Source organism: Trachinotus anak, unplaced genomic scaffold, assembly GCF_046630095.1.
Source record: "Trachinotus anak isolate AG129_WGS33_773 ecotype Australia unplaced genomic scaffold, CSIRO_AGI_Tana_v1 ptg000015l, whole genome shotgun sequence".
Taxonomy (NCBI): Eukaryota; Metazoa; Chordata; class Actinopteri; order Carangiformes; family Carangidae; genus Trachinotus; species Trachinotus anak.
In genome coordinates, this window is record NW_027273866.1 from 897,589 (window position 1) to 922,663 (window position 25,075).

General features: G+C 40.9%; 1 protein-coding gene and 2 non-coding genes across 6 annotated transcripts in view; 2 read left to right on the forward strand and 1 right to left on the reverse strand.

Annotated features, from left to right (window-relative positions):
- The window catches only part of arhgef10 (Rho guanine nucleotide exchange factor (GEF) 10), a 52,640-nt gene that overhangs the window by 4,359 nt on the left and 23,206 nt on the right, over positions 1–25,075 (forward strand). For 2 of the 4 annotated variants that reach the window (XM_071499146.1, XM_071499147.1), the window contains exons 2-19: positions 2,816–2,925; positions 7,005–7,406; positions 9,286–9,630; positions 10,586–10,622; positions 10,893–10,981; positions 11,313–11,369; positions 11,854–12,041; positions 13,115–13,231; positions 13,906–14,017; positions 14,203–14,315; positions 14,433–14,510; positions 14,593–14,772; positions 16,984–17,100; positions 17,397–17,489; positions 18,034–18,204; positions 18,925–19,070; positions 19,744–19,928; positions 24,118–24,233. In XM_071499146.1, coding sequence (XP_071355247.1) covers positions 2,889–2,925; positions 7,005–7,406; positions 9,286–9,630; positions 10,586–10,622; positions 10,893–10,981; positions 11,313–11,369; positions 11,854–12,041; positions 13,115–13,231; positions 13,906–14,017; positions 14,203–14,315; positions 14,433–14,510; positions 14,593–14,772; positions 16,984–17,100; positions 17,397–17,489; positions 18,034–18,204; positions 18,925–19,070; positions 19,744–19,928; positions 24,118–24,233 — 2,583 coding nt within the window. In that variant the 5' untranslated portion in view covers positions 2,816–2,888. The remainder of the gene's footprint in view (positions 1–2,815; positions 2,926–7,004; positions 7,407–9,285; positions 9,631–10,585; positions 10,623–10,892; positions 10,982–11,312; positions 11,370–11,853; positions 12,042–13,114; positions 13,232–13,905; positions 14,018–14,202; positions 14,316–14,432; positions 14,511–14,592; positions 14,773–16,983; positions 17,101–17,396; positions 17,490–18,033; positions 18,205–18,924; positions 19,071–19,743; positions 19,929–24,117; positions 24,234–25,075) is intronic. The other 2 variants (XM_071499149.1, XM_071499148.1) reach the window with 1 other exon arrangement.
- Positions 3,027–3,100, forward strand: trnai-aau (transfer RNA isoleucine (anticodon AAU)). Its single transcript has one exon. It is a non-coding gene; the product is annotated as a tRNA-Ile (tRNA).
- Positions 5,213–5,285, reverse strand: trnaf-gaa (transfer RNA phenylalanine (anticodon GAA)). Its single transcript has one exon. It is a non-coding gene; the product is annotated as a tRNA-Phe (tRNA).

Sequence of the window (25,075 nt, forward strand, 5' to 3'; positions counted from 1 at the left end):
CTTGTGAAATCTAGTGAGTTTAGAGTTAGTAGTCTCGGGTACCTTGAAGTTGACATTTAAAGTGCCAGTCTATAGATAGTTAAAGTATTTTCTTTATGACTGAACATAGGTGGAAATTTATCTCCACCTTGTGGACTATGTTGACGATATGTATGGTACATTCATATTGCCCACATTTTTTTTTGATCCCTGTTGTTGTCTGTTCTTTCACATAGTTATTAGGAAAACACATTGTGAACAAATTGTCTGCATTACACCAGCAGGCCAGATGACTGTTTTCCTGTCTGCAGAGCACAACTCAGCCTTCCCAACATGTAATGACATGCTCAGCTGAGTCTGTCATCAACTATACGGCTGACTTTACTTCTCTGGTGTCTTCCGCTCTTTCCTCAATCACTGCTCTCAGATTAGACTGTATTACAGTATCTTTTTATTAAACACTGAGAAGATTTGCAGAGAGATTGTAAATGAAATTCAGGAATGTTTTCTTGCCTCTCTGTGAGGGTTCACAGACTACACGTATTCACTTGCTTGTGTTACACAGTGTATTGCTGTTAACAATGCTGCAGTATAGACATTGTTGCTGGCAGATGCTAAAGATGTAGGATTTTGTTGATATGATCATGTCCATGGGGTGAGCCAGGTGCTTGTATGGTGCACACCACATTTGAAGTCACACCACACCACAGGCCATGCAGGATATAATTTGGGGAGGGGTGCATTTAGTTTTCTCCAAGAAGCAGGTAAAAAGAGAAAAATCAGACTAATTATAGGAGAGAGGGGGTTTGGAGGAATTTGCAGACTGGTTTCAAAGCAGAAGTGAGAAAGGCTGTCCTTGCTTTTCAACTTCTGTGTGACAAGGAAATCAAATACTGAGCCAGCTCCTCTAGAAGACAATACATGTCATCATGTTGGCTTGATCCATACTTTCAACAGACAATGTGGTTTTACACTTTTGTGCCTCAGCTTCAAGGGGAGTACACCTGAACATTTTACGTCTTTTCCCCTCCCTTCCTTCCTTTGTCCTGCTATCCTAGACCTTGAACAGCGCATTTGAAGGAAGGGATGAGTCACCCTTTAAAGCTCCCGTCAGGGACGGGCTGTTAGTTATCGCTCCAAAATGTGCCAGTCAATTTGCAGCCATGTTTCATATTAATACATAACTTTTCTCAGGCTGTGCAGTATGTAACCTAAAGACGGGCTCATCATCAGTCATACTCTTTGTAGCTGCTCCTGGTCGTCTCTGCTCTATTGTGTTGGCTGTTTCTCCTCAGGCTATGCATACTTTACCTGCCTCTGTTAGTGCTAGCATTATCTGTCAGCTGCACTGTATTCAACAGACACTGGCCCTGTGTGTTCACATCCACTGTTATGGCCTTGTGCCCTGTGAATAGGGTGGAGGACAAAGAAGCAGAGGATTTCACATTATTTGTAGACAAAACAAGCTTTGAGACTCAGAATGAGTTATCCTTTGGATCTCGTTTGCTGCAATGCTGTGGTGTGAGTTTGTCTTAGTCAGAAGTAGACTGCTGTAAACTTATGTTGTGGTTTGTATTCAACCATGGACATGGGTAGAATATGGGGCATACATACCACAACAACGGCTGCTTTATGCTACAGCATGATGTCATGACTCTGTCATCTGTTTTTGTGGATACTAACGGGCTGAAGAGGTCTGGAAGTAGCACAGCTTTTTTTCTAGAGGAGGCCTTTGACAGAAACTGTCACCTCTGGATACGAATTGTACATCATCAAACAAAGGCTGTGCTGCTGAGGAATGCAATGTCTCTCATGCCCATGCAGGTCCAAAGGCTTCTGCCTCAGCATGCTAACAAATTTTCCCTGGGCCTGAGTGTGTGGTTGCTGTTAAGTCAAAATGTCAAATTGACCTTTGCACCTGGAATGCTAATACATACTGTAACTGATTTTTATTTCAAGTAATTTTAGGAGCCAAGTCTATTAGGAGAATATTGCTACCTGCAGTAACCTACAGACATGATAATAATCCTTGGGTTTTAGTTTACATTGAAATATTTTTCACAGCCTGTGGCATAATGTAACCTTTTTAATAATCAAGCATGAGAATAGTTTTTTTTCTTGGCTTGAACAAAAAGACTTAAAAGTGGAAGAAGTAGTATTTGCCTTCAGCAGTCTTCATTGTCTACTCTACATTTGATCATATTGGATCTCTAATCTTGAAGAAAGTGCAAATTTATAATGCAACTACTTGAGGGAAACCAGAGCTGAGTAAACCGATGGAGGGATGTATGTTGCCTGAATTACCACAATAAACAAGGGTTAAAATGTGAACATGAATCTGGTTTGAACAACTTTGTTTTAGCCAGAGAAACCCCTGCTGCCATGGGGTTGCTCCACAGGGTATATCCATTATAATGGTGGGCAAGCTCCTTAATACCCATGACATGACTCACGCCCCCAATTGGCAATTGAGAATGTTGTGTGCACTTGGTACACGTGGTAGTGTCAACAGACCCCAGGAGTGCTATAAGAGCTTCTTTTGTTTTCATTCATTTGTCTGAATTAGCTGTGGTTCAGATTCTGCTCTTGACACAAAAGGTACCAGACCGTGACCACAACACAACCGTTCTCCTCTGCTGACGAGCTGTTGCTGTGATTAAGTAACATAGAATAACAAGTGTGCTTGGACTTTCAGAGAGAGTGGCCTACATGGGCTGAGCCAGAAATGCCTAACTCATGATGTATGGAAACATTCTACAGAGCTTAATTAATTTGGAAATACTGTGTATCAACCCACCTATTTTGTCATTTTATGACGTTTGTCTTTTTCCCTCAGGAATGTGTGTCTGCATAGTTGAGCCCCTGCATGCAGCGGTCTGAAGAGCTTGATCAGGAGAGGAGCAGCAAGCATGGATGTGGAAGACTTTCCTCCCCCACCTCCTGAAAGTAAAGTCAACAAAGCTTTGTCACTCACACATGCCATGCACTTCACCCTTAACTTCACAGAGGAAGTTGAGGGATATGGGTGAGGAAAGGGGGCCAACATGGGCCGGTTAGCTCAGTTGGTTAGAGCGTGGTGCTAATAACGCCAAGGTCGCGGGTTCGATCCCCGTACGGGCCACAGCTTTTGAATTGAGATTTGAGAAGCTGAACGAGGTAAAGGTGACTATAGCACAGATGCTATACATTGACTGCACTTGTCATGTAACCTTCTCAGTACAACTAAATGTCAATACAGAGTAGCAGAAGCGGTGGATGTAAAGAGAGCAAAACAAATAAACAACAGTAGGCATTTAATTTATTAGTCTAACAACAGAAACATAATGATAATCCGTTTTATAATGATTATTATTTGTTTAAGTCATTTTTCAAGCATAAATGCTATTATGCTTTGCTATGTCTGATGTGATTTTAAGCTGAATATTGAAGAAATGTAAAGATGTGGCATTGGACTTGATATGGTGATGAACATTTTTCACTGTTTTCTGAAACTTTATAGAACATACAATTTGTTGATTTAAAAAAACTGGCAGATTAACAGATAATTTAATTAATAATTAGTGGCAGTGGTTATTTTGAAACTTGGCACAGTTTGCAGTTGAGTTTCAAAACATTGATGGAGAGCAGAGAGGAGATTTTGAGATGCTGTTGGGCTAAATTCCAGTGTTGTGTTGATACTGTTATTTTTGTCACATGTGTTTTGCAGTTAATTTTTATGTAGAGCCTAACATCAGATCACTTCCTGGAGGGGCTGCTGAAGCTGGACAGTATGAGTAAACAACACAGATTCCTCTCCTCCACTCCTCCACCACTGTGGAGTATGTGGGCAGAGGAACGAGGGAGTAAGGAGGGTAAAATGTGCTGCGCTGCTGTGAATACCAGACAATGTGCCTCAGTATTAGGCTGAATACTGCTGCAGCAACACACACACATCCACACACAAAAAAACGCACTCACACAGCCTCCGGGGATAGACACGGGCTAGAGAAATGCTTCGTCTCCAGCTGGCCAGTCACTTGCTTTGTTGCCAGGGCGATGCTGGAGCGGATCGTAACCCAGTGACTCATTTGAGCAGACCATTATGAAGCAGTGTGGAGATAAGCCCACCAAACAGAATCCATATTGTGGTTATGAATTGACAATGGGAGTCTCAGCAAGGCCATGGTTGTGTGTCAGTGTGCGCATACATACATTTGTATGTACAGTATATTCCTCCATGATCTTGTAGTTTGCGTTCTCACAAGGATAGAAAGATGTTTTATTCCCAGTTCAGGACTGATTGTAGTTTAAAAGGACAAAACAATCTTCATATGAGTGGTTATGCATGTTTGTGTTTGTACATGTGTGTGGTTACACTGTAAGGTCAGCATCCAGCACAGTCTCTGTAATTAAGCTGCTGGCATGCATACACACACAGCCAACTGTCAATGGCCTCATGTACACAGAGTTGCAGATGTACTATTGAATGGCTAGTTGTGATTAACCATCTGGTCAAATCCAATCAAATCAAGTCCTGCTCTGTTCTGACAGAGTCAAGTGTTTCACATTGACACCACAGAGAGGGGATCTGAGTGCATATTAAGTATTGGCATATGACATAAATCCCACAGTCCTGAAGTACCACAGGCTGTTAGTCAGCTAGCTGTGCTTTATCTCTGTGGCCCACACCATTCATTATTGCACAGATGGAAAAAGACTGATAGCATCACTGTTTCTAGGTTTGCTCTTTACACCTCCCGTTTCTTTCACCTTTAGTCATCGGTGCAGATGGACATGGGGTCATGATGTTGACCTAGAACGTTAGTCACAGACCGTTTCCTCACACACTGACTACAGGGTGGAAGAGCTACCTGTCAAAGTCTGAGGGAATTGCACTGGTGATTTAGAGCTGTGGACGTTGCTGTGAGGAACTTCAAAGTTATTGGGTTTTGCTACAGGGAGTTTCTTTAAGTTAAGATTTACTTGGTCACGATCAGTGGACCGCTCAGGCCTGGAGGCAGAACACAGCATGTTGCAACAGTGAACATGGCTCATTTGATGGTAATTGTGTGTAAAGAATAACCATATCAGCGAAACTATAAATGACCACATAAAGGCCTGAGTTAACTGGGTATGGCAGGAAGTTGGAAATTAAACTGATATGTGTCTAAAGGAAAAGGTGTAGCCTAGGTAGTTGGGAAAACTATATAGGATTTACACAGGCATTAAGAAGAGAGTGGAGGAGAGGTCAAAATGCCGAAACCCGGGATCGAACCAGGGACCTTTAGATCTTCAGTCTAACGCTCTCCCAACTGAGCTATTTCGGCAACTGCTGTCATTCCAGGATATCTCACTGTGCGACAGTGGAAATGAAGTGATCCTTTCTGTTTTGTTTGGAAGCATGGTCAGGATATGAGAGTAAGACTTTAGACTGTAGGCTAGTATAGTCAAGCTGTGACTACTGATGAAAGTGCTCACAAAGAATCCATGGTATGCTTGTGAGTGAAACTGTGACAAAGATAGAGTATCATTCTCAGAGGTTAAAGGAACCTCCCTAAATGTTGGCACCCTATAGGGAAATCAGCAACACTGTGGAGAAGCTCAAGGATCGGTGGTAATAAGAGTTTCTTCCACTCAGGCTCTGTGGTTTTGCCTCAGTTTATGCGTCTGTGAACTGTGTTTAAATAATGAGCCAATATTTTCCACAGCATTGAATTGATTTTTTTTGAATATTTGCTTTACTTAAGTTTTTTCTTTCTTTCACTACACCGCTTAATGAAAACTAATAGACTGTCCTTTCCCACATTCAGCTCTTAGAGCCAAACATGAAACCAGCCAATGAAAGTTGAGCTTGTGCATTCCTAATCTGCATTGCTGTTTATTGAGATCCACCAACCCTGGGCCACACTCTATTCATCAGATCAGAAAAAAATGCATTAACTCAGGCTGCACTACTCACTGAGGGGAGTAACAGTTCTCTTTCCTGCTGGTCTAATTGCAGTGTGGAAACTGGAAAGACATTTGTTGTTCCCTTCCTGTCTTCTTCCAAGTGAGCGCTCTGATGTGAACATGATGCCTTTGAACACTAACTATATCTTATAGCTCTGCCCTAGTTGGGATTTTTTTGCTATAAATTAGAGCAGCTGATGTGCTGTTTGGTGCAAATTCTTGATGTAAAAAATTCAGTAAAAAAAAACATACTGCTGTAGTAGACCCCACCCTTAATTATAAGTCTGCATGTGGCTCAGTCCTGTAACTTTTACAGCCCAAGGACTACAACTGCCACCCACAGTGTATCTGTAAATGGTCTCTGGAGTAGTCTTTGACTGAAATAATATGATTATTTAGTTAAATCCTACCTCAATTTAACTTTTGTTTTGCCAAATCCCAAATCATACAGTGTTATATGATCCCCTACTGTCATTCCAGAGTTATGTAACCTATTAATCTAAGCTAATTTGTGTGTATTGCAGTAGACAAACAGGTCACAACTTTTCAGACGTTTAGACATTAGTGCTTTGTGTGTAGTTTCCTTGAATTTATATACTGTAACTTGAGGATTCAAATGTAATTGTCTCATAGTCACTACCCATTTGGTTGAATAACTCTTAAGAACTTTTTTTTCTCAAGGAGAGCTTTATTGCAAAGCAGAAGCTTTGTTTGGATTCTGTTGTAATCTGTTCTTTCACATATGTTTTATTTAGGGATTGAATTTTCACTTTTGGATATTTTACAATTGTTGTTGATATCGATCCCCACCCACACTATATTTCAATTGTTATAGTAATGCATTTCACAATATTTTAAATTTTCTGGAAATTTGGTTGAGGTACTGTTCATGGGTGAAATAATAAATAATAATTGCAGCATTGCCACCAATGTCCTAGTATAACCAGGAATGTTGAAGGCTACATCAGTGGAGATGAAATCTTTGCCATATGAGGACTGTCTTGATATCAGACTGGTATTTTGCAACACCCCTAGTATATATCATCATATTGCCCAATTCTAATCCAGCACTCAGTATCTCCTGTCTCTGTTGGCAGTGCTGGCTGACAACATCCCTTTGGCAGATGACGATGAGGGGGAAGCCTTCGACTTTGATGACAGCGGTGATGACGTCCCTGAGGCTGACCGCCCACCCCCTGCACCTCCAGCACCCCCAGCCCCCAGCAACAAGGATCAGAGCCAGGACAGCCTGGTGGCCAGTCACCATGAGGGCCATCTCCCCATCCCAGACCCCCCAGCACCTTCACTCCCATCTGACACAGCTCCATCATCAGTAGACACAACAGTAACCACAAGCGGAGCCTCCACAGCAGGTGGAGAAACAGCAGAAGGAAAGGGGACATCTGCTGCTGAGGGGTCTGATGACACAGAGACAGATTTGCCTCCACCTCCACCCCCTCCTCTTAATGATGACACAGAGACAGATCCTGGAAGAACAGGTTTGCAGCCTAAATGTGTTGACTTTTTTGTTGTTGGCTCTAGGGGAGTGAGAGTATTTAAGACCATTTTAGCCTTTCCCTAGGGTAGAGACTCCCCTGCACTATAGTTGCATTTGGACATTGGTCACGGCAAATAATGCATTGAATACGTGTGATGTTTTCTGGCAGTGGTCAAAACTTCTTCACATTCTCCTGTTGTGTTTTGTGTACATTATCTGGCTCTAATCCAGCCCCTTCAGCTCACACTAAAGTGAGGCCCTGAAGTGGGGCAGTCTGTCTCTCTTTTGACACCTTGTATCTCTGGCTGCATGGTGTTGGAGGCTGTCTGGCTTTTATCACACAAAGTTGTGACAGCAGCAGCAGCAAGCATGGCTAGGGTCTGCTTATTCTCACTCACTCACTCATTCTGTAGTACTGCAGAGAACCAAAGCACTGGTTTTTCAGCTTATGCCCCTAAAGCATGCAGGATTTGAACCCATACACATAGGCCTTGTATTTCTATTACCACGGAAACCTCTGTTGAATCCATTTAGTTCACAAAATTACCACTACGTGTAAAATCCAAGCCTTTACCCTAACCTAAACTTCAACCAAAGCTCTTTGAAAAAGTGAGGTTCATACAGAATGAATTTGGAAAAGTGTCCTCACTCTGAGAGTCTCTCATATCATTTCTAATAAAGATAAAATCAAATGGAAATTTTCCTATTAAAAAAGGGCTTTTTGAAGTGGACCTCCTGTGCAGATCAGTTTGTTGTACATGCTGGACCAAGTTGTGGTGGAGCATTGGTGATTTACACATGATCCATACAAGCATTGGGTGCTGTGCAAATACCACTGACTTTTGAACCCTAACCCTAACAGTCTAAAAGGTTTTTAGGTTTAAAGTTTTATAAGTACTTGGATCATGAAATGAAATTAATAGAACATAAAGGCCACTGATTGAAAATAATTGTACATACCACCAACTACAAATAAACAAGTCAAATAAAGTTAAATGTATGAAAATCCACAACAGCGTCAGGCATATCAAAGAATTACAAAAGTTTGTACACAGCTTGTATACAGACACTCTCAACTTACTTACATGAAAGTGGCAGTAATGTACTGTATATATGCTCACTTGTGACCGGCCTGTTTAATCAAAGTTTGAAATGGTAAAATAAGGACACAATGTCAATTGTAAAAAGTAACGTTTTTGGCAGAATAGAATATGTGTTATATAAAATATGTGTGGGACTCTATTGCTGCTTAACTTAGTTGGTCAGAGAAGTAATGATGATGCTAAAATTGTACGTTCAAACTATAAAGAATTTAGGTAGTTGGTGTGATTATTTTGTAAATGACCTATTTCTGAGTTTGGCTATTGATGTGTGTTCAGCATCAAACTTCCTTCCTTAACTCACCAAGCTGTCTCCAGCGATGGAAAGCAACGCCAATGGTAACTCTTGTCTCTATTGCGTCTTTTCTTTTACTGAAGTTAGCATGCTAACCAGCCAGCCCTGCCCTGTCTTGTCACTATCCAGTAGCAACTGACTGTAGCCTCCAATCTGCCCTGACACTCAACTCAACAATGGCCAAAGCTCTTATCAAACTACAATCACCGCCACCCAGCCGCAGAGAAACAAACAAATAGCCCCTTCAAACTACAGCCGTGGTTCTTGTCTGTTGGGACATTTATCAAAAAAAGAGTATTTTAACACCCAGTCTCTGTGGGACTATGTATAGTTGTCTCGAAAGTATAGTAATCGAATGCATTACTTTGTAATTAAGTAAGCTGATCATGTATTCTGTAGTGTGTTGCTGTGATGCATCCTCACTCAGTTCTTTAACTCTGAGTGTATGTGAAACTGTATAAGTCAACTGTATCTTCTCTCATCAGGCAGTGAAGGCCCCGCGCCATCCTCTGATGACCCTCACCCTCCGCAGGCCGTCCCCAGGACCTCCTCCCAGGGCAAAGTCAACCCCTACTCTGTGATTGACATCACTCCTCTCCAGCTGCAGCAACTTGAGCAGCAGCATGGACCGTCCTCTTCAGCTTCCTCACCAATGGAGCCTAAGGAACGAGAGGAAGACGCCAGAGATATCCAAACTAGCCCTGCTGGCATCACATCAGGATACTCTGTTCCAGTGCCGTGTGGCTATGCAACCCCTTCTGGTGTACCACTCATCACACCAACTTACACCACACCAGTCATCATTCGACACCTCTCCATGGATGAGGATGGTAAAGTGGAGTCTGCAGCAAGAGGGAATTCTGAAAATACTTTTATATGTGAATTATGATTCATGAAATAGTAATGATTAGAATGTACTTATAGCTTTTTTTTAAAAAACATCCCCATCACCATAAAATTCTCCAGATATCTGGGTTGCCTTGGTGGCATATCCAACCCCTCTCTCCCCTCATTTGCTGTCATCTCTTCTCTTTCAAATTTTTAACACAGACATAAAAGCCCTGTTTATCCTGTCCTTTGAAAATTTTTCCTAATTTGTCATTACAAATAAATCTAGAGATACGAGGCTATGACACTCAGCTACTTCTATCCTGTCTCCTTTCTTCTTTCTCTTGTTTTTCCTAAAGCCTTGCCACAAGGAAGTAGGGACTAAATTTAGCCCTCCCCAAAGATCTGTGTTGGCTGTAAGGACTTTCCGGTTTCCCTAAAATCTTGCAGTAGCTGTGTCCAAGCCTGTGGCCTGGCACTCTGAGGAGTCTGATTACACTGTAATTATCTCACCAAGGTCACAGTGAAAGAGTTCTGAAGCACGTAGGTTTGTGTGTTAATGCACAAAACGATTTACATCTGTGAAGTGTTTTGGTTTTTATCTTAGTGTCCTTTTGGCCATGATATGCTTAGCAAGATCATTTTACTACCATTACCACTTTTGCCATAACAAAAGTTACTAAAAGAACAGCAACCATGTCTTATCATCACTTTCAAGTTATGTGCATGTGTCAAGTGAAATTCATCTTGACTGAACCATAGGTAATGTAGGAGACATGGAATCATCAGTGACATCTGGTGGTTACGTGCAGTTTGCTGACTACTGAAGAAAAATGTAGTGATAATGGTTTGTTTAAAAAAATACTCAATATGTTTTTGTAGAAACTTGGTTTCAGAAAAGAAAATGTATAGTGTTAGGTTTTCTTTGTGTAATGTCCTCTCTTTTTCCTCCTTTAGTCACTGTGGTTGGAACCAGCAACACTTCAGCTGACAGGTGTGTGACAGCCAGAGCATGTCTATTGCAATCAATAGTACATTTAGTGTGATATGTTAAGAGAGGTATGAAAAGTATACTCCAATGCCCCCTGTATATAGTTACAGTTACAGTTATTGACCCTTATCAATATATTATAAATGACTGATAATATCACTTTATCAACACAGAAAATTATAGAATTATTACTTGGTTCTCTGACATTCTACTGACAGTGAAGATGTTTATTTGTAGAGTTAAGTTTTTGTTTTTTTCTGTGTTATTCTCAAGTGTTTTCAGTGAAGAATATCCACCTATCAGAGAGGAGGATGCCTTGGCTAAATGGGCGTCAGATCCTGCCAACACTGCGTGGATGGAAAGTAAGGAATGACATCCATAATTAATGTACATCTTGTACAGATGTGTGTATAATTCCCATGGAGAGAATAATAGTGTTCTTTCAATTCTTTGGACTTGCTTCTGCACAAGAGTGTATTCCTACAGCGTGTTATTATCTCCTTTTTCTTTTGACACAGCTGAATTCCCAGACACTTCCTTCCTTGTTCTTTTGAGGAAGCAGACCCTTGTGTGTGCCTGTCTTTTAGATCCCTCTCACATTACATCCTGTTTGTTGTGTGAACAGCCTAGCTATGTGATATAAGAAATCATGCATTAGCTCTTTTGAATGTTTTTTTTTTTTTTGTGGCTTAGATCCAGATGAGGTGATTTATGATGACGTGCCCAGAGAGAACTCTGACTCCAACACAGGTTTGTGAAATTTCTTTTCCATTCCTTCATTTCACAAATTCAGTATTTTAGTTTCTGCCTGTAGCCTGTCAAGGCTGCTCACTTTCACTTCTAGTTTCCTTGCGGTTTTTTGTCTTTTCAAAATTGGGATACTTGAATTATTCATCTAGAATGCTGAATGGAAAAAAGTTATTAAACATTAACATTATAGTGATGTTGAGTGTCCTGGTTTACAATCCAATTCAGTATTCATTCAATTAAAATTACCTTTTGTGGCACTTATGGTTTCAGTAGTTTCATTTTTTGTTGAGGCTGTAAAATAACAGGAACACCCTGCGATATATTAAATAAGCACATTTCTACTCTATGCAAAAATTGAGCATTATAAGCTTTACAAAAACAATATTTATTTCAAGGCAATCATACAAATTCATTCTGTCAGCTACTAAATTTACATTAAGCTTTCTAAATGGATTTTCTCTGTCTCTCCTGTTTTTTCATACAGATCCAGATGAGATGATCTATGATGACGTGGAGCTTGGCGAGGAGGGTGGTTGCAACAGCTCCCTCGACAATGGATGGAGCTCTAGCGAGTTTGAAAGCTATGACGAGGCCAGTGACGGGGAGGGTCGCCCTGAGAACGGCCTGCCCCACGCCTTCATGAGAGGGAAGCCGCCCCAGAGGAAGACCCATGTGTGTAACAGTCACCCTCCCATTTCTCTGTCTGGATTACAGCCAAAACTAAGCTTCTGTGTCAATATACTGTACATCTGTGGGTGGGCGGATGACAGCAGAGGATAAAGCAGGGATTCATTTTATTTGTAACTGTGGTATTTAGTAAGGGGATTGTGTTTTCTCCTCTGTCCTCCACATATCCACTTTACCATAGCCTGTGATACCAGAGGTCATACATTTGTTTATACGAAGTTGTTTACATTTCTGAATCCTCTTATTGTTCTTGTTCTTAACTTGTGGATAAACTATTTACAGATCAAGTTATCAGTGATGCACAGTCCATGTGTATGTTGGATGTGGAATCAACAGTCCATTTGCTTCTGCAGATCTGAGAGAGATCATTCTGGCTTACAGTCAGCTGGCTGCACTCTCTATTGTTTTGGCTTGTGGTTTTGAGAATTCAACTTCACTTAGTTTTTAGTAGCAGACTCTTAAATTAAATCAATGATTCCTTTAGGCAAGAAAAATCTTGCGCAATTTCATCACATGCCGATTACCTTAAATATAAGGTGAAAACTGCCCCAGTAACTGTATGACATTTTGAACATTTTATATGTTGATAAATATTTATATAGACATGAATGCAATTATTGTCAAATTTGTCAAAATGGAGGAAAAAAAAATTTAAAACAAAAAAAAACCAACTGCAGTAATAAAAAAAAAAGTGTCAGTGTATTGTGGCTGGAGATAGTGGTCAGAAACTGACTCTTATAATAACATATTCATCGGATTAAATTATCAATGAATCAGATTTGAGTGATTTAGTGGTACAAATGAACTATTCATTTTCCAGGATGTTGTGCAGGTTCATTCTGCCATATTTCAGTGAGCCCCAAAAAAGAAAAAAGTGACCATGAACATCAGATCATGGGATGTCAGTCTTTCTGGAAAAGTTCATTTAATTACTTTCTAATGCGATATTATTTTTTGTAAGAGGATAGAGTCAGCAGTTCAGCAATAGACATATCAAAATATTGGTGCTAGCTCATTCCAAAACCATAACCAGTAACGCTTGCTTTGCTTTTGTTTAGCTCTCTCAAGATCTGACTCGCTTGAAAGAACACTATGAGAAAAAGATGAAAGATCTAATGGCAAATACAGTGGGAACGGTAGAGCTGCAGCAGCTAAAACAGAAACACGAGCAGAAGGTAAACTACCTGAGGCTCACCTCACCTGCCTGTGCTAGGCAAAGTAGTCCCAACCCTCTACTCTCAGCCTAGCTAACCACTCTGGGTATCTGATGCCTAACCTGATACCTTTATACTGCTCTGATGTGAATGACTTGTGGTGGTGGTACTGGTGATGGGTCTGCAAACAGTTCATTTGCCTCCATGTCTGCTGCATCGATCTTTCTCATTATATGTTTATGCGCTGGAGGTTGTAAAGCGCAGGGTATATTCAGTAAACTGAGACACCAGCAATTGAGTTTTATACTGAGCCATTGATTTAAGATGTTTGTAAAGTAGCTGAAAAACTGTAACATATTCTTACAGAAAAATTGTGGCATTTACAATATCTCTCATAATGCAAACCAGTTTTTATGGATGTAAGCACTGTATTACTTTTAGCTGCTGTCCCAGTTACTGTCATTCTCTGATCAGCTCTGCTCTCCTGTATTACATGATCTGCCGTTTATCCTCATCCCTGCTCTAACACTACTTCTGTCCTGCTTAGCTCAGTTTAGTTGCTTTTTAGCCATAGGTTTAGACATAGTAAACTAAACTTCACCTCGGACTGAAATTCTTGACTGTGAAAAAAAATTACTTTGTGTTGCAGTATAGATATAGGCATATAGGTAATAGTGTATTTTTTCTAATCCAAGATGCAAAAGCTGGTGAAGGCAGCTAAGGAGGGGACCAAAGATGGGCTTGAGAAAACAAAAGCTGCAGTGAAAAAGGGACGCTCTTTCATCAAAACCAAGTCATTCTGTCAAGGTATGTAATCATAAAAAGATATCCTGCCTTCATAAACAGCAATAAATGGGTAAACGCCTTTAACTATGTACACCCTCCCTTAGTGCTTCTGTTTATGTTAAGTATCTTATTACGTTTATTCATGTAGTTCTTCTGTTCATTCAGCATGTTTACTACAGTTTTATTTGTTCTTATTAATCTTTTAGAGAGGAAGTCAGCCTGTTTTGAGGATGAGGAGTCTGAGCTCTTCATTGAGGTGGACTGTTTCAATGTTGAGCCAGTGCTGTGTCCAGCACCAGAGGGTCTTTCACAGCAACAGGTAATGAACATGCACTTTTATCCCAGTTCATGCAACTTTTTGCTTTGCGAATTAGCTGTTTTAAGAAAACCATGCCAAATGTCCAAAGACCAATAGTTTGCTCTTTTTCCTCTACAGCTGGTGAGAAGATGTATTTTGGGATCTATACTGGAGAGTGAGAAGAACTATCTTGATGCACTGAAGAGGATACTAGAGGTATGGAAGTACAACTGCAGTGAATGCCAAATCCACTTTTTGAAGTGTTTGTTATTACAGTTCACATTATCTGCTTTATCAGCAATATGAGAAGCCCCTGTCCCAGATTGAGCCGAGGCTGCTGAGCGACAGGAAACTGAAGATGACTTTCTATCGTGTGCGTGAGATCCTGCAGTGCCACTTCCTGTTCCAGATTGCCCTGGCGAGCCGTGTGGCTGAGTGGGACAGCCTGGAGATGATTGGGGATGTCTTTGTGGCATCGGTAAGCTTGTGCTGTAATTTCAAAGCCTCCTTACAAGAACTGCAAAATATATTACAAATTAACAGTCTACATTAGCTGTGGTGCTCCTGAGTTCCCTGAGTCCAGCTGTTTTTGAATCATTTTGAAATTTATGGCGTTTATGATGATGTCATGCAGCACAGCCAGACTCCTCCCTGTCTGACCATCTTACTTCTTGCTCTCATGCAGACACAGAGAGCTGCACTCTCTTCTCTTATAGCGCTGTATGTACTCCACCCTCCTCTTGTCTTTGGCTACTTAGCAACTCATTGGCAAGGATCTTCAAAACAAAAGGCCTCATGTCTCACAGTCCTGCTCCACACTTCACTTCCTTGTTTTTGTATGAAAATCGACCCCTGGCATGACTACAGAGGAGCAGTGAGACCCATGTGAGACCAATTTGAAGTCTGTTCAGTGCCCTCTTTCACCTTACAGTTCCCTTAGAGTATTTTGGGAATGTGATATTCCATATGACTTAGAGTATAAATACTATTAAATCTAATAATGGGAAGATATAGTTACATTTAAAATGTTTAATCCGTCAACAATATTTTAAGTTTTTCTTAATTTACTGTATACTTAGGCAAAACATAAGCAAAATACACACTGTCTCTAGCAAACCAACTGTAAAAAATAAACAACTTACGGATGGACAGAAAAAGTACTAAATTAAAAATGACAATCTCTGAGATTCCAGTCCTGGTTGATTTGGCGACACCTGTAGTTAATGGTGGTAATAGCAAATGCAGTTAAATACTAGCAAAACGAACTACTGTTGTTTCAATAAAGAAGTCGGGCAATAATGAGCCTTTTTCCATTATTCTGTTGGCAACAGTGATCTGATTATATGCTCCTCACAGCATGAGTCTGCAAACAGCAAGGCACATTAAAAAGAGTTGAATATCTCACTGAGAAGTTAAACGGGATGCTCTTGAGTATGAAAATAGGACAGCATTTTTAGACCTCCTGAAGCGTTTTGTACGTCTGGATGAGTCCCAGGGAAACCTTAAAACACAGTTTGTAATGGTGGTTCACCTGGTAGATGAAATGGAAATCAGCTCCTTCAGTTCATGACTGTTTCCCCCCTGATGATGAGGTTATGAATAGTCAGACCCTGTGGCCTATTATTATGATTATTCAAACAGTGCTCTCACATCTGATGTGCAGAAAGAGCCATCTGCTGCCAGTTCCCATGAAAAAGATTAATTAACAGACAGTTTATTTATAGAGCACCTTTCAAAACACAGATACAAAGTACTTTACAGTAACAAGGAAAAAACAATCTAAAACAAGATAAATGATTAAAGCAATTACAACAAATATTATCAGTGAAGAAAAAGCCCTAGGATAAAAGTGAGTTTTAAGAAGAGATAGAAACTAAGAGGAGGATACTGAGTTGACCTGTCTCAGATCCTCAGGCAGTGAGTTTCACAGCTGATAGACCCGGACAGCAAAGGACCAATCACCTTCAGTGATAAGTTGAGATTTTGGAAACAGAGTGGGGCCATGACAGAGGATCTCAAGCAGCTATCAGGCTCATAGGGAGTTCGCAGATATAGGCAGGAGTCTGATCATTAAAAGTTGTAAAAACAAGCAGCAAAGTCTTGAAGTCAGTTCTTAAACTCACAGGTAACCAATGAAGGGCAGCAAGGATTGATGTGAGGGGTTTGCTTTTCCTAGAACCTGTTAAAAGCCTGGCAGCAGCAGCAGCAACGTTTTGTATCAGCTGTAGTCTGTGGATGTGTCACCTGCTGATACCAGAATAAAGGGTGCTGCAGTAGTTCAGTCTGGAGGACATAAAGAGATGACCTTTTCCATAAAGCTGTTGATTTATAGTGTTACTCTAGACTGCCACAAAGCAGGAAGGAGCTTGTTACAAAAAATACCAAATTAAAAAAGATTAAAACATTTGCACATTTAGGTGATACAATAAATACAAAGAGTGTGGAGTATATATGAAGAACGGCCAATGTTAATGATGAAGCATAAGAAAATTTAAACTATAATTATACTGCAGCTATGCTATTTTCAAAAAGTTGTCAGTATTAAATGCTATAAGAGTAACACATACGTTTTCTGATGTGATGCCACTATCTGCAAGATGATATAATTTTGCCTGTGCCTTCCAAAACAGTTACAAATAATGTGATACAATATGTTCCTGAAAGTAAAAATGTCTGTGTTGCTCTACAGTTCTCGAAGTCTATGGTGCTGGACGCCTACAGTGAGTATGTGAACAACTTCAGCAATGCAATGGCAGTGGTGAGGAAGACATGTGCATCCAAACCTGGCTTCCTGGACTTCCTTAAGGTCTGACAGAAATGCACAATTGCAATGTGTTGTTGCAATTTGAAAACAGTGTCAATGAATGTTCTTGCAAATGGATCTAATCTGCTTTTTTTCTGGAGAAACATGCACTTATCTTTTTCACAGCTAGATTGTGAATTTAAGTAATGACAGCTAATCACATTAAATACAGGATAGGTGAAATCATTTCCTCACAAAAACACTGATAATCAATACACAAAACACTTCTGCCATCTTCTCTAGTCCTACTCCTTTCAAAGGCTTTAGACTCTGCAGTAACTTATTCTTCTCATCTGCAGCATCGTCAGGAGACCAGCAGTGACAGGATGACTTTGTATGGCCTGATGATGAAACCTATCCAGAGGTTCCCACAGTTCATTTTGCTCCTTCAGGTATAATAACCACTCACTTCAGGCTCCTTTACAGTAAATGCAATATACAGAAGACAGTGTGGTATGTGTATTCACCACCAGAGGGAGGCCTATACACACATTACTCCAGCCTATCCTGAGTAATGCTGTGAGGGGAAATGGTTTCCTCAGATCTCTTTTAGTCCTGGCATTTTTACTCTGCTTGTGTCTCTTGCAGAGGATCTCACACATAATATGGGACACTCAGTTGCTTTCTTTTTTAAGTATAAACATGTATAACAGCAGCTTAACAGATACAAATACCAATCAAAATAGCTTGGGTGTTCTTAATTCTGAGGATTGTAATCTACCTTCATTCTATGATAAAATCCTCATCTGTCATTGGGATGTGTGCTCTATAGATAAAGAGAAATTGAGAGAGAATGGTTCTATCAAATGCCATTGAATGGGATTCATGTGCAAGTTTTTTATTCCATTAATGACACTGTTAATACGTCCTGATCCTCAGTGTGGAAAACCAACAGTTGACTGATTTATGTGTCACCTCTCTGTGCGTCCTCATCAGGACATGCTGAAGAACACCCCAGTGGGTCATGCAGACCGTCTGCCTCTTCAGATGGCCCTGACCGAACTGGAGACACTGGCAGAGAAGCTCAATGAGAAGAAGAGGGAAGCTGACCAGCGCTGTGAGATCCGTCACATTGCAAAGGCCATGAACGAACGCTACCTCAACAAGGTCAGTCTGTTTCTCCTGTGTGCCCTGGCAAACATGCTTGTAGTTTGAATTGTATGAGACAGCCACTGTTTGGTGGAGTCATTGTTCTTGATACATGAGGTTTTTTTAAGTTTTTTTAAGTTAGTATTTTTTTACATTTCAATTAAGCAGATGATGTGCTCATTGCTCAGTCAATGTGCAAATTTTTGGCCGATGCTTGATTCTTTCAGCATATGCTGTGACATTTCCCTCTGTCCCAGTGTGGGCGGCCATCAAGCACTTGAGCTTCACATATTCCACCAACTATTATCTTGACTGAATACCATATTTTTAGCGCATGGCTTAGCACAACATGTGCTAAGCCATGCACCAGCTTTCCCCAAGGTATAATTATTTGTCTATCTGCAGCCACCCACTCTGGCATCTATGTAGAAACATGTGTTTACAGGATACCCCTCATGGGGCAGAGGAGTTTTGTTCCACATAGCCTTTAATTGTTCAGAGTCACCGTTGATAGCCGTGTATTATATGCTGTTATCCAAAATGGTTGGTTTCACAGTAGAGAGTGACAGGAAACATGGGAGATAAAAGAGCAAAATGAAACAGACTGAATTTCTTCTTGATACCCAGTGAGCTTGGTTAATGTTAGTGAGGTACTTAAACAAACATTTTAATCAAAGGTCCAAACTCCTGCTACGCTTTGAAATAGTATCACTCTGACTTATTAACTCTATCCCTCAGCTTCTCAGCAATGGCAGCCGCTACCTGATTCGCTCAGACGACATGGTAGAGACGGTCTACAATGAGCGTGGTGAAATCATCAAAACCAAGGAGCGACGCCTCTTCCTGCTAAATGATGTGCTCATGTGTGCCACGCCCAATATCCGGTAAGAGTGACCACAAACCAGACCTGTTCTTAATCTCTCCTCTAAATTGCACCTTCTCCTGTCCTTGGGTGCAAAGTCCTGTAATCTCTCAACCATTTTAGAAATTTAGAAACTAATTGCTGTATGTTTATTTTTGTCACAGTCCTCATTGAATAGATCACTTTGTGTACTGTAAGGGAATACTTAATGCAACTAGGATTTCAGTAAAAATCGATCTGAAAGTGAACTAAGCTGAAATGAATCTCTGAAGTGTAGAGAAAGATGGGAAGCATTGTATGTAACTGGTGTCCTTGGGGTGACTCTTGACCACACAGAGTCTGGACCCATATGTACCCACTGTGGCCTGCTATTTAACGAAGAGTGATGGAGAGCCCTGTTCCAAGGCTTGTCAGCGTCAGTCCTGTAATTGTAACATGCTGGTCACCACATACTGCCTCTGGGAAATGTGAACTGACTTGTACAAAAAATTGGTTTTCTGGATGAGTGACATTTATGTCCTCTTATCTTCAACACATGGCATCCATAGGCCTCCTCCACTGACACTGAGATTAACTGTTCTCTTTTTCTACCTTCAGGCTTTCTTGAATTTATGTGCCCTCTTCTCACACAGTGCAGGAGATACACATATTCTGCACAAACAAAAAGTTAACACATCTCTCTCTGCTCTGTCCAGATGTCAGGATGGCAGTGGGAGCGGGAGTGGAAATGCTCCGCTCGATCAGAAGTTCCTTCTAAAGTGGAGCGTTCCTCTGAGCTTTGTGGAGGTGCTAGAGTTTGGATCCAGCGAGGACATGGCTGACAACAGCCGATACCCAGCACCCCATTCTGGGGAGAAGGTGGTCATCAATGCAAAGCCAAGTACGAACCACAGTTTCACATTCTGTTGTTTTCTGTCACTTATTTGTCTGTCTGTCTGTGCCTGTTTGCCTCTTTGTACACTCTGGACAGAAGGTCTGGTAGGAAAGGTGACAGCGTTTAATTAGCTGGGTTGATTAGAGAGTACCATGTACTTGAGGACTGATCCCTGTGTAGGCCATGTGGATTTGAGACTCTGGGATAGGAGCCAATAACTTCTGGTCATTTAACTCTGTGCTTGGTGTCAGGTTAATAAAGTTCTCAGTGGTAACTACAGGTAAACATCTCTGTCTGTTAATTAATTAATTGAATAAATAAAGTGACAGACTTGCATCATTTTAATAAACTAATAAAGATTTTCTTCTACATAAATACATAGGATAAATAGTTAGTTGATTCTTTCTGAACATTTGCAGACATTTCTAAAATGGTGTCAGCCCTGCACAGACCTTCCAGCCACAGAGTGTGTATTTTTTTCCTTCTGCAGTCCTCTGATCTGCTGGCTGCCAAGTCCAATGATTTCAGTCTTTCCACTTGGTTCTCCCCTGTCACAGACAGCTGCTCAGCCACTTTAAAAGGCCCAGATCAGACAAACAAGAGGCATAACGAGAGTGTATGATTTTGTGGTCACACCACTGCAGTTTTTATTCTAGGATCTAGCTTTTTCTCTGTATGTGTTTGTGCCAAGGTAATGGTAGTGCATGTTGCTGGGCTGGTGAGTGCTTTTATACTGTATTATCCCTGGTTTGTCAAAGGTTATGTGTATTGAAGCTGAGGTCAAAGGCCCACTGTTTCATTTGCCAATGGTAGTGGGCTGAAATTACTACCAATGAGCTCATCCACTCTCTCTCATGCTCTCTTCTATTCCCACTCTCTTTCTCTCTCTAATCTATCTGTAATTCAGTTACATAAGGGACAATCTTTTGCTGCTAGATGTCACATTTATCCCATAATCATGCTGTGATGTTTTTGTATGGGCTGTAGTATACAGTCTACCAACTATGTCTGACTACCAAAAGATTACTGTTCAGTAATAGACAGAATATATTTGAGTCCAAGTGCACAGGATATAACAGTAAACACTGTAAATTAAATTAAGTGGGACAGCTGAATATATCAGATGGTGAATTTGAATTTTCACACTTTTCCCTTCTTCCACTGCCTTAAATACTTCACCCTTTTCACCCCTTTATATCCTTTCCCTTTACCTCCTCTGAAGCCACATTTGATGCCTCTCTTTTGCACTAATCTCCTGCCAGACCACCTGTCCTCCTCTGATACTTCACTGAGCTATATGAACAGCACAGCCATTGCTTGAGTGTATGTAACAGATGGCACAGACAGGCCTGTGTAACATCTGGTCTGGCTGTCAGGTTTTCCTAAGGCTGCAACTGACAGACAGGTTCACAGCCCCTTCACAAAGCAATGCAATGATACAAGTGTATATGCACTCTTTCCTTAAAGGCCAGAGGATGGCCATATGGGTCCCAGTGTATTGTTTTGTTGATTTGTGAAAGTTGATTTTGAGATGGTATTGGTCGACCAGAGTGCTTCAAAAGCAAAGAGCTGTTTACTCATGGACAGAACTGGATGACTGTATTAGTCAACATTAACATACTGACCTTCCCTCGGTTCCCTCTTCAGTTGTGTGTATGTGTGTGCATGCATACAAATGTGTGCATTGTCCAGGAACTTTCAACACATGGAAACTATTGTTTCTCAGTCCACTGTTCAGCCAAAAGCAGCTCAGTGACCAGCCTGCTAAAAAGCATTGAAAAGACTCTCCAGTATATGATGTCACCTCTGTTCATGTCCCTCTCAAGGTTGCATAACAATGAGACCACCATGCAGACTGGTTGGTTGAAATTATGTTTCCCTGCTGCTCTCACAGCTAGTATGCAATTTGTAGATAAATTGTTTGTTTTTTGGAAGTGTGTAATTGCTGTGATGACAGGCCTGCCTCTGAAGATGCTCCCAGGCCTGTTTTGTTAGAAAACTCTTGGCATTTGGCACACTCACAAAGAGCCATTCAGGAAGTTGGATCCGACTTAAAACGGGTCACTCAGTGCCAGTCCAATCTGTGGGAATGGTCAATCCAGTGATGGCACAATCCTATCCTCCTTGGTGTTGTATTATTTGTACTAATACAGATAAAAAACTCTGGATTTGTTGATTTGTATGATGACATTTTATCTTTCGTTTAATGTGCATTTATACAAGGAGGAAGAAGAAGGAAATATACTCCATGACCTCCTTCATACAAAGATCACAGGGACTGTTGTTAACATACAGTGGAATAAAGGCTTTAAATTCTTGGTTGATTGAAACTCCAATCATGTGCAGGGATATTGCAGTTCAATGGATTAATTATTAATGACAATATTAAGTAATATTAAGCAGAGTCTTAACACAGCAGTAGATTGTATGATACTGACTGTAACTGAAGTGTTGTAGCTCCATTAGCTGATAATATGACACACCAAGTATAGAGGGTTTATTCAGCATTCTGCTCTGACCTGAATTCAGCCTCCTCTGTCTCAGTCTTTGCTAAGATCCATGAGCCATGGAAATAGCATATAACTGCTTTATACAAGGGAATTAGTTCAGATTAACAGAAACATGGAAAGAAAAATGCAGAACACATTCCAACAATTAGTTTCTAATTTGATCTTAAATAAACATAACCTATGGATGTATAGTAGGGTGGCTATGATTTGATCCATTGACATGAATAAAATAAAGTAGGAGGTCACTGACCATGAAAACATCAGTGAAATCCAAATCCATGCACACTGCAGCAGACCTGCTGTGTAGTGCGTGTGCTTTGGTGCGTAGGAGTCTGAGGCCAGCAAAGAATTTCTCGGTCTGTGAGCAGCCTCTTGTGTACAAACTCACAGGGAGACATCTTTGAGTCATTCTCTTGGAGACCACCTACAAATGCGTTACTGGGGTAAACTTTCCCCCTGAATGCCCAGTCAGCAAGATCTCGAGGAGAGGACTGGACTGGGTTGCCATGGCATTGGAGCACCAGACAGACATAGGGACTATTGTAGAAGATGATGAGGAGGAGGAGAAGGGAGGAAAGTAGAAGGGCAAAAGCAAACAGAGCTGAAGGTGTCAAAGACACCTTTGAGAGAGTTTAACTTTGTCCCCAGATATACACTCTTAATAGAAATTAATATAGAAAAGAGGATACACACATTCAAATTTTTGCAGTTAGGTTTTAATTTGAAAGAGTCCTGAACTTGTTAAGTCTTGCGATCGAATAATTTGGCAGTTGGCAGTTTTGGCTGGCTGACAGGCGTCCCCCCTGTGCTCTTTGTGAGCTTTTCTTTATGATTATCATCATGACTATATGTTTGTGTGTGTGTTTGTGTGTGTGTGAGAGAGAGAGACTCCTGGCCTGTCAGAGCTTTGATGAGCTCTGCGTCCTGTGCAGTAGACCTTTGCACCACACAAAGCAAACCGTTGTTTCCTTGTGATACAGGACAACACAGTGACCACTCAAGATCATTGAACTGTTCACACAGCACAGTGATCGTTAGGTTTAATATTTTGAGCATTGAGGCAAAAATGATGCGAGGCAAATACCTTCCAGCATATCTGTTGCAGCAAACATGCAGTCAGTATACAAGTGAAGAGCATAAAGGATGATGTACTCTGACATGCGAAAACAAACACAATATTCGTTGTGTGGCCTCTGGAAGCTAAACATTAGATAATAGTGTTCTTGTAAACAAGTGAGCACACTGTTGAGAATCACTGCCAAGTTTGCAGAGCTGTCACTGCTCCTGTGGGAAACTGACTGATTGCCCCTTATTGATCTTTGTCTTTGTTAGTTCAATTTTAACTGCTTCTGTCATCAGACTGGCTTCACTCGTTACTGCCTGTGTTTCCAACTTTTATGAGAGCACTGTCGGAGACATCAGCTTTTTAGGTCTCTGTCCAATTTCCTTGCTATCTGTCTGTGTTGTATGCTTTTATTCTTTCCGGTACACATGAGGACTGCTTTTTATGTGGGAAAAAAAAGGTGGCTATAATTCACCACTTTAATATGAGTTGATGAAATCCTTGTAACATTAAAGGCTGTACAATCTGAAGCTTTAGGTTGTGAACAGAGGAGAGTGAGAGAGAATGAAAAAAAAATTGTGTTTTTGTCTAAATATTTTTGCCCCTGTGTGTTTCTGTGTAGACAAGCTGTACATGGGCCCAGGTCAGTTGTACCAAGATCTGCAGAACCTGATTCATGACCTCAGCCTGGTTAACCAGATCTCCAGCATGATCAGCAGTCTCAAAGGAAACTACCAGGTACTGTACAACCACACTAAACACAAGCACTGAAACTGTGAAAGAGAATCGGTATCAACAAGTCAAAAAATCACAAAGGCAAAGAAATAATTCAAGTCATGATTTATTATGAATAATTGCGTTCTTGTCTTTTATGTTGTTTTGACTAAGTAGGAGGTCTTTTTGAATAGTTATAGTGTCAGTTAATATTCTTGGAAGCTTGACAGAAATTGACAGAGACAAATGTTTCTCCAATGTACCTCAGGACTTTAAAAATCACATTTACACACACATTTCCCCTCAGATGTCCATAAAGGCTGGGCTGTTATGTAGGCGTATAATGTTCAAGCTATGGAACGTGCAAGCATGGACAATTTGTCTTGTGGAGGTTTGAAGTCTCTTAAATCTTGATTTGCACCATTCGAGCCTGTCATATCATGTGGCCACACACACACACACACACACACATTCACACACCTGCCTGTGCTGCTGGGTTGGAAGTTTAGTTTGCAGAGCGCAGCAGCATGTGTGTGCGGCTGTGTTTGTGCTGTGCTGGTTGATCTGTCAGAAGCAGAGTGGGAGGCAGAGTAACAGAGAAGCTCTCAGAGAGACGTGTCTCAGAGATGGAGGGAGGGAGGGACTGGGGGGGGTGCAGGACTGAGAAGGACTGAGATATGTGAGCTGTACACGGCCTCAACATTGAAAGGTTCTTCATACAATTTGTCTAATTCGTAATGACATTTTAAGGCCAAATTTCCTATTGCTTCTTCCTGCAGAGAGACTCTTGCACTGTTTGTGCAGCACTAGAGTATGTAAGCCAGTCTTCAACCGTGCCAATCAAACAAATTAACATCTGCAGTTGT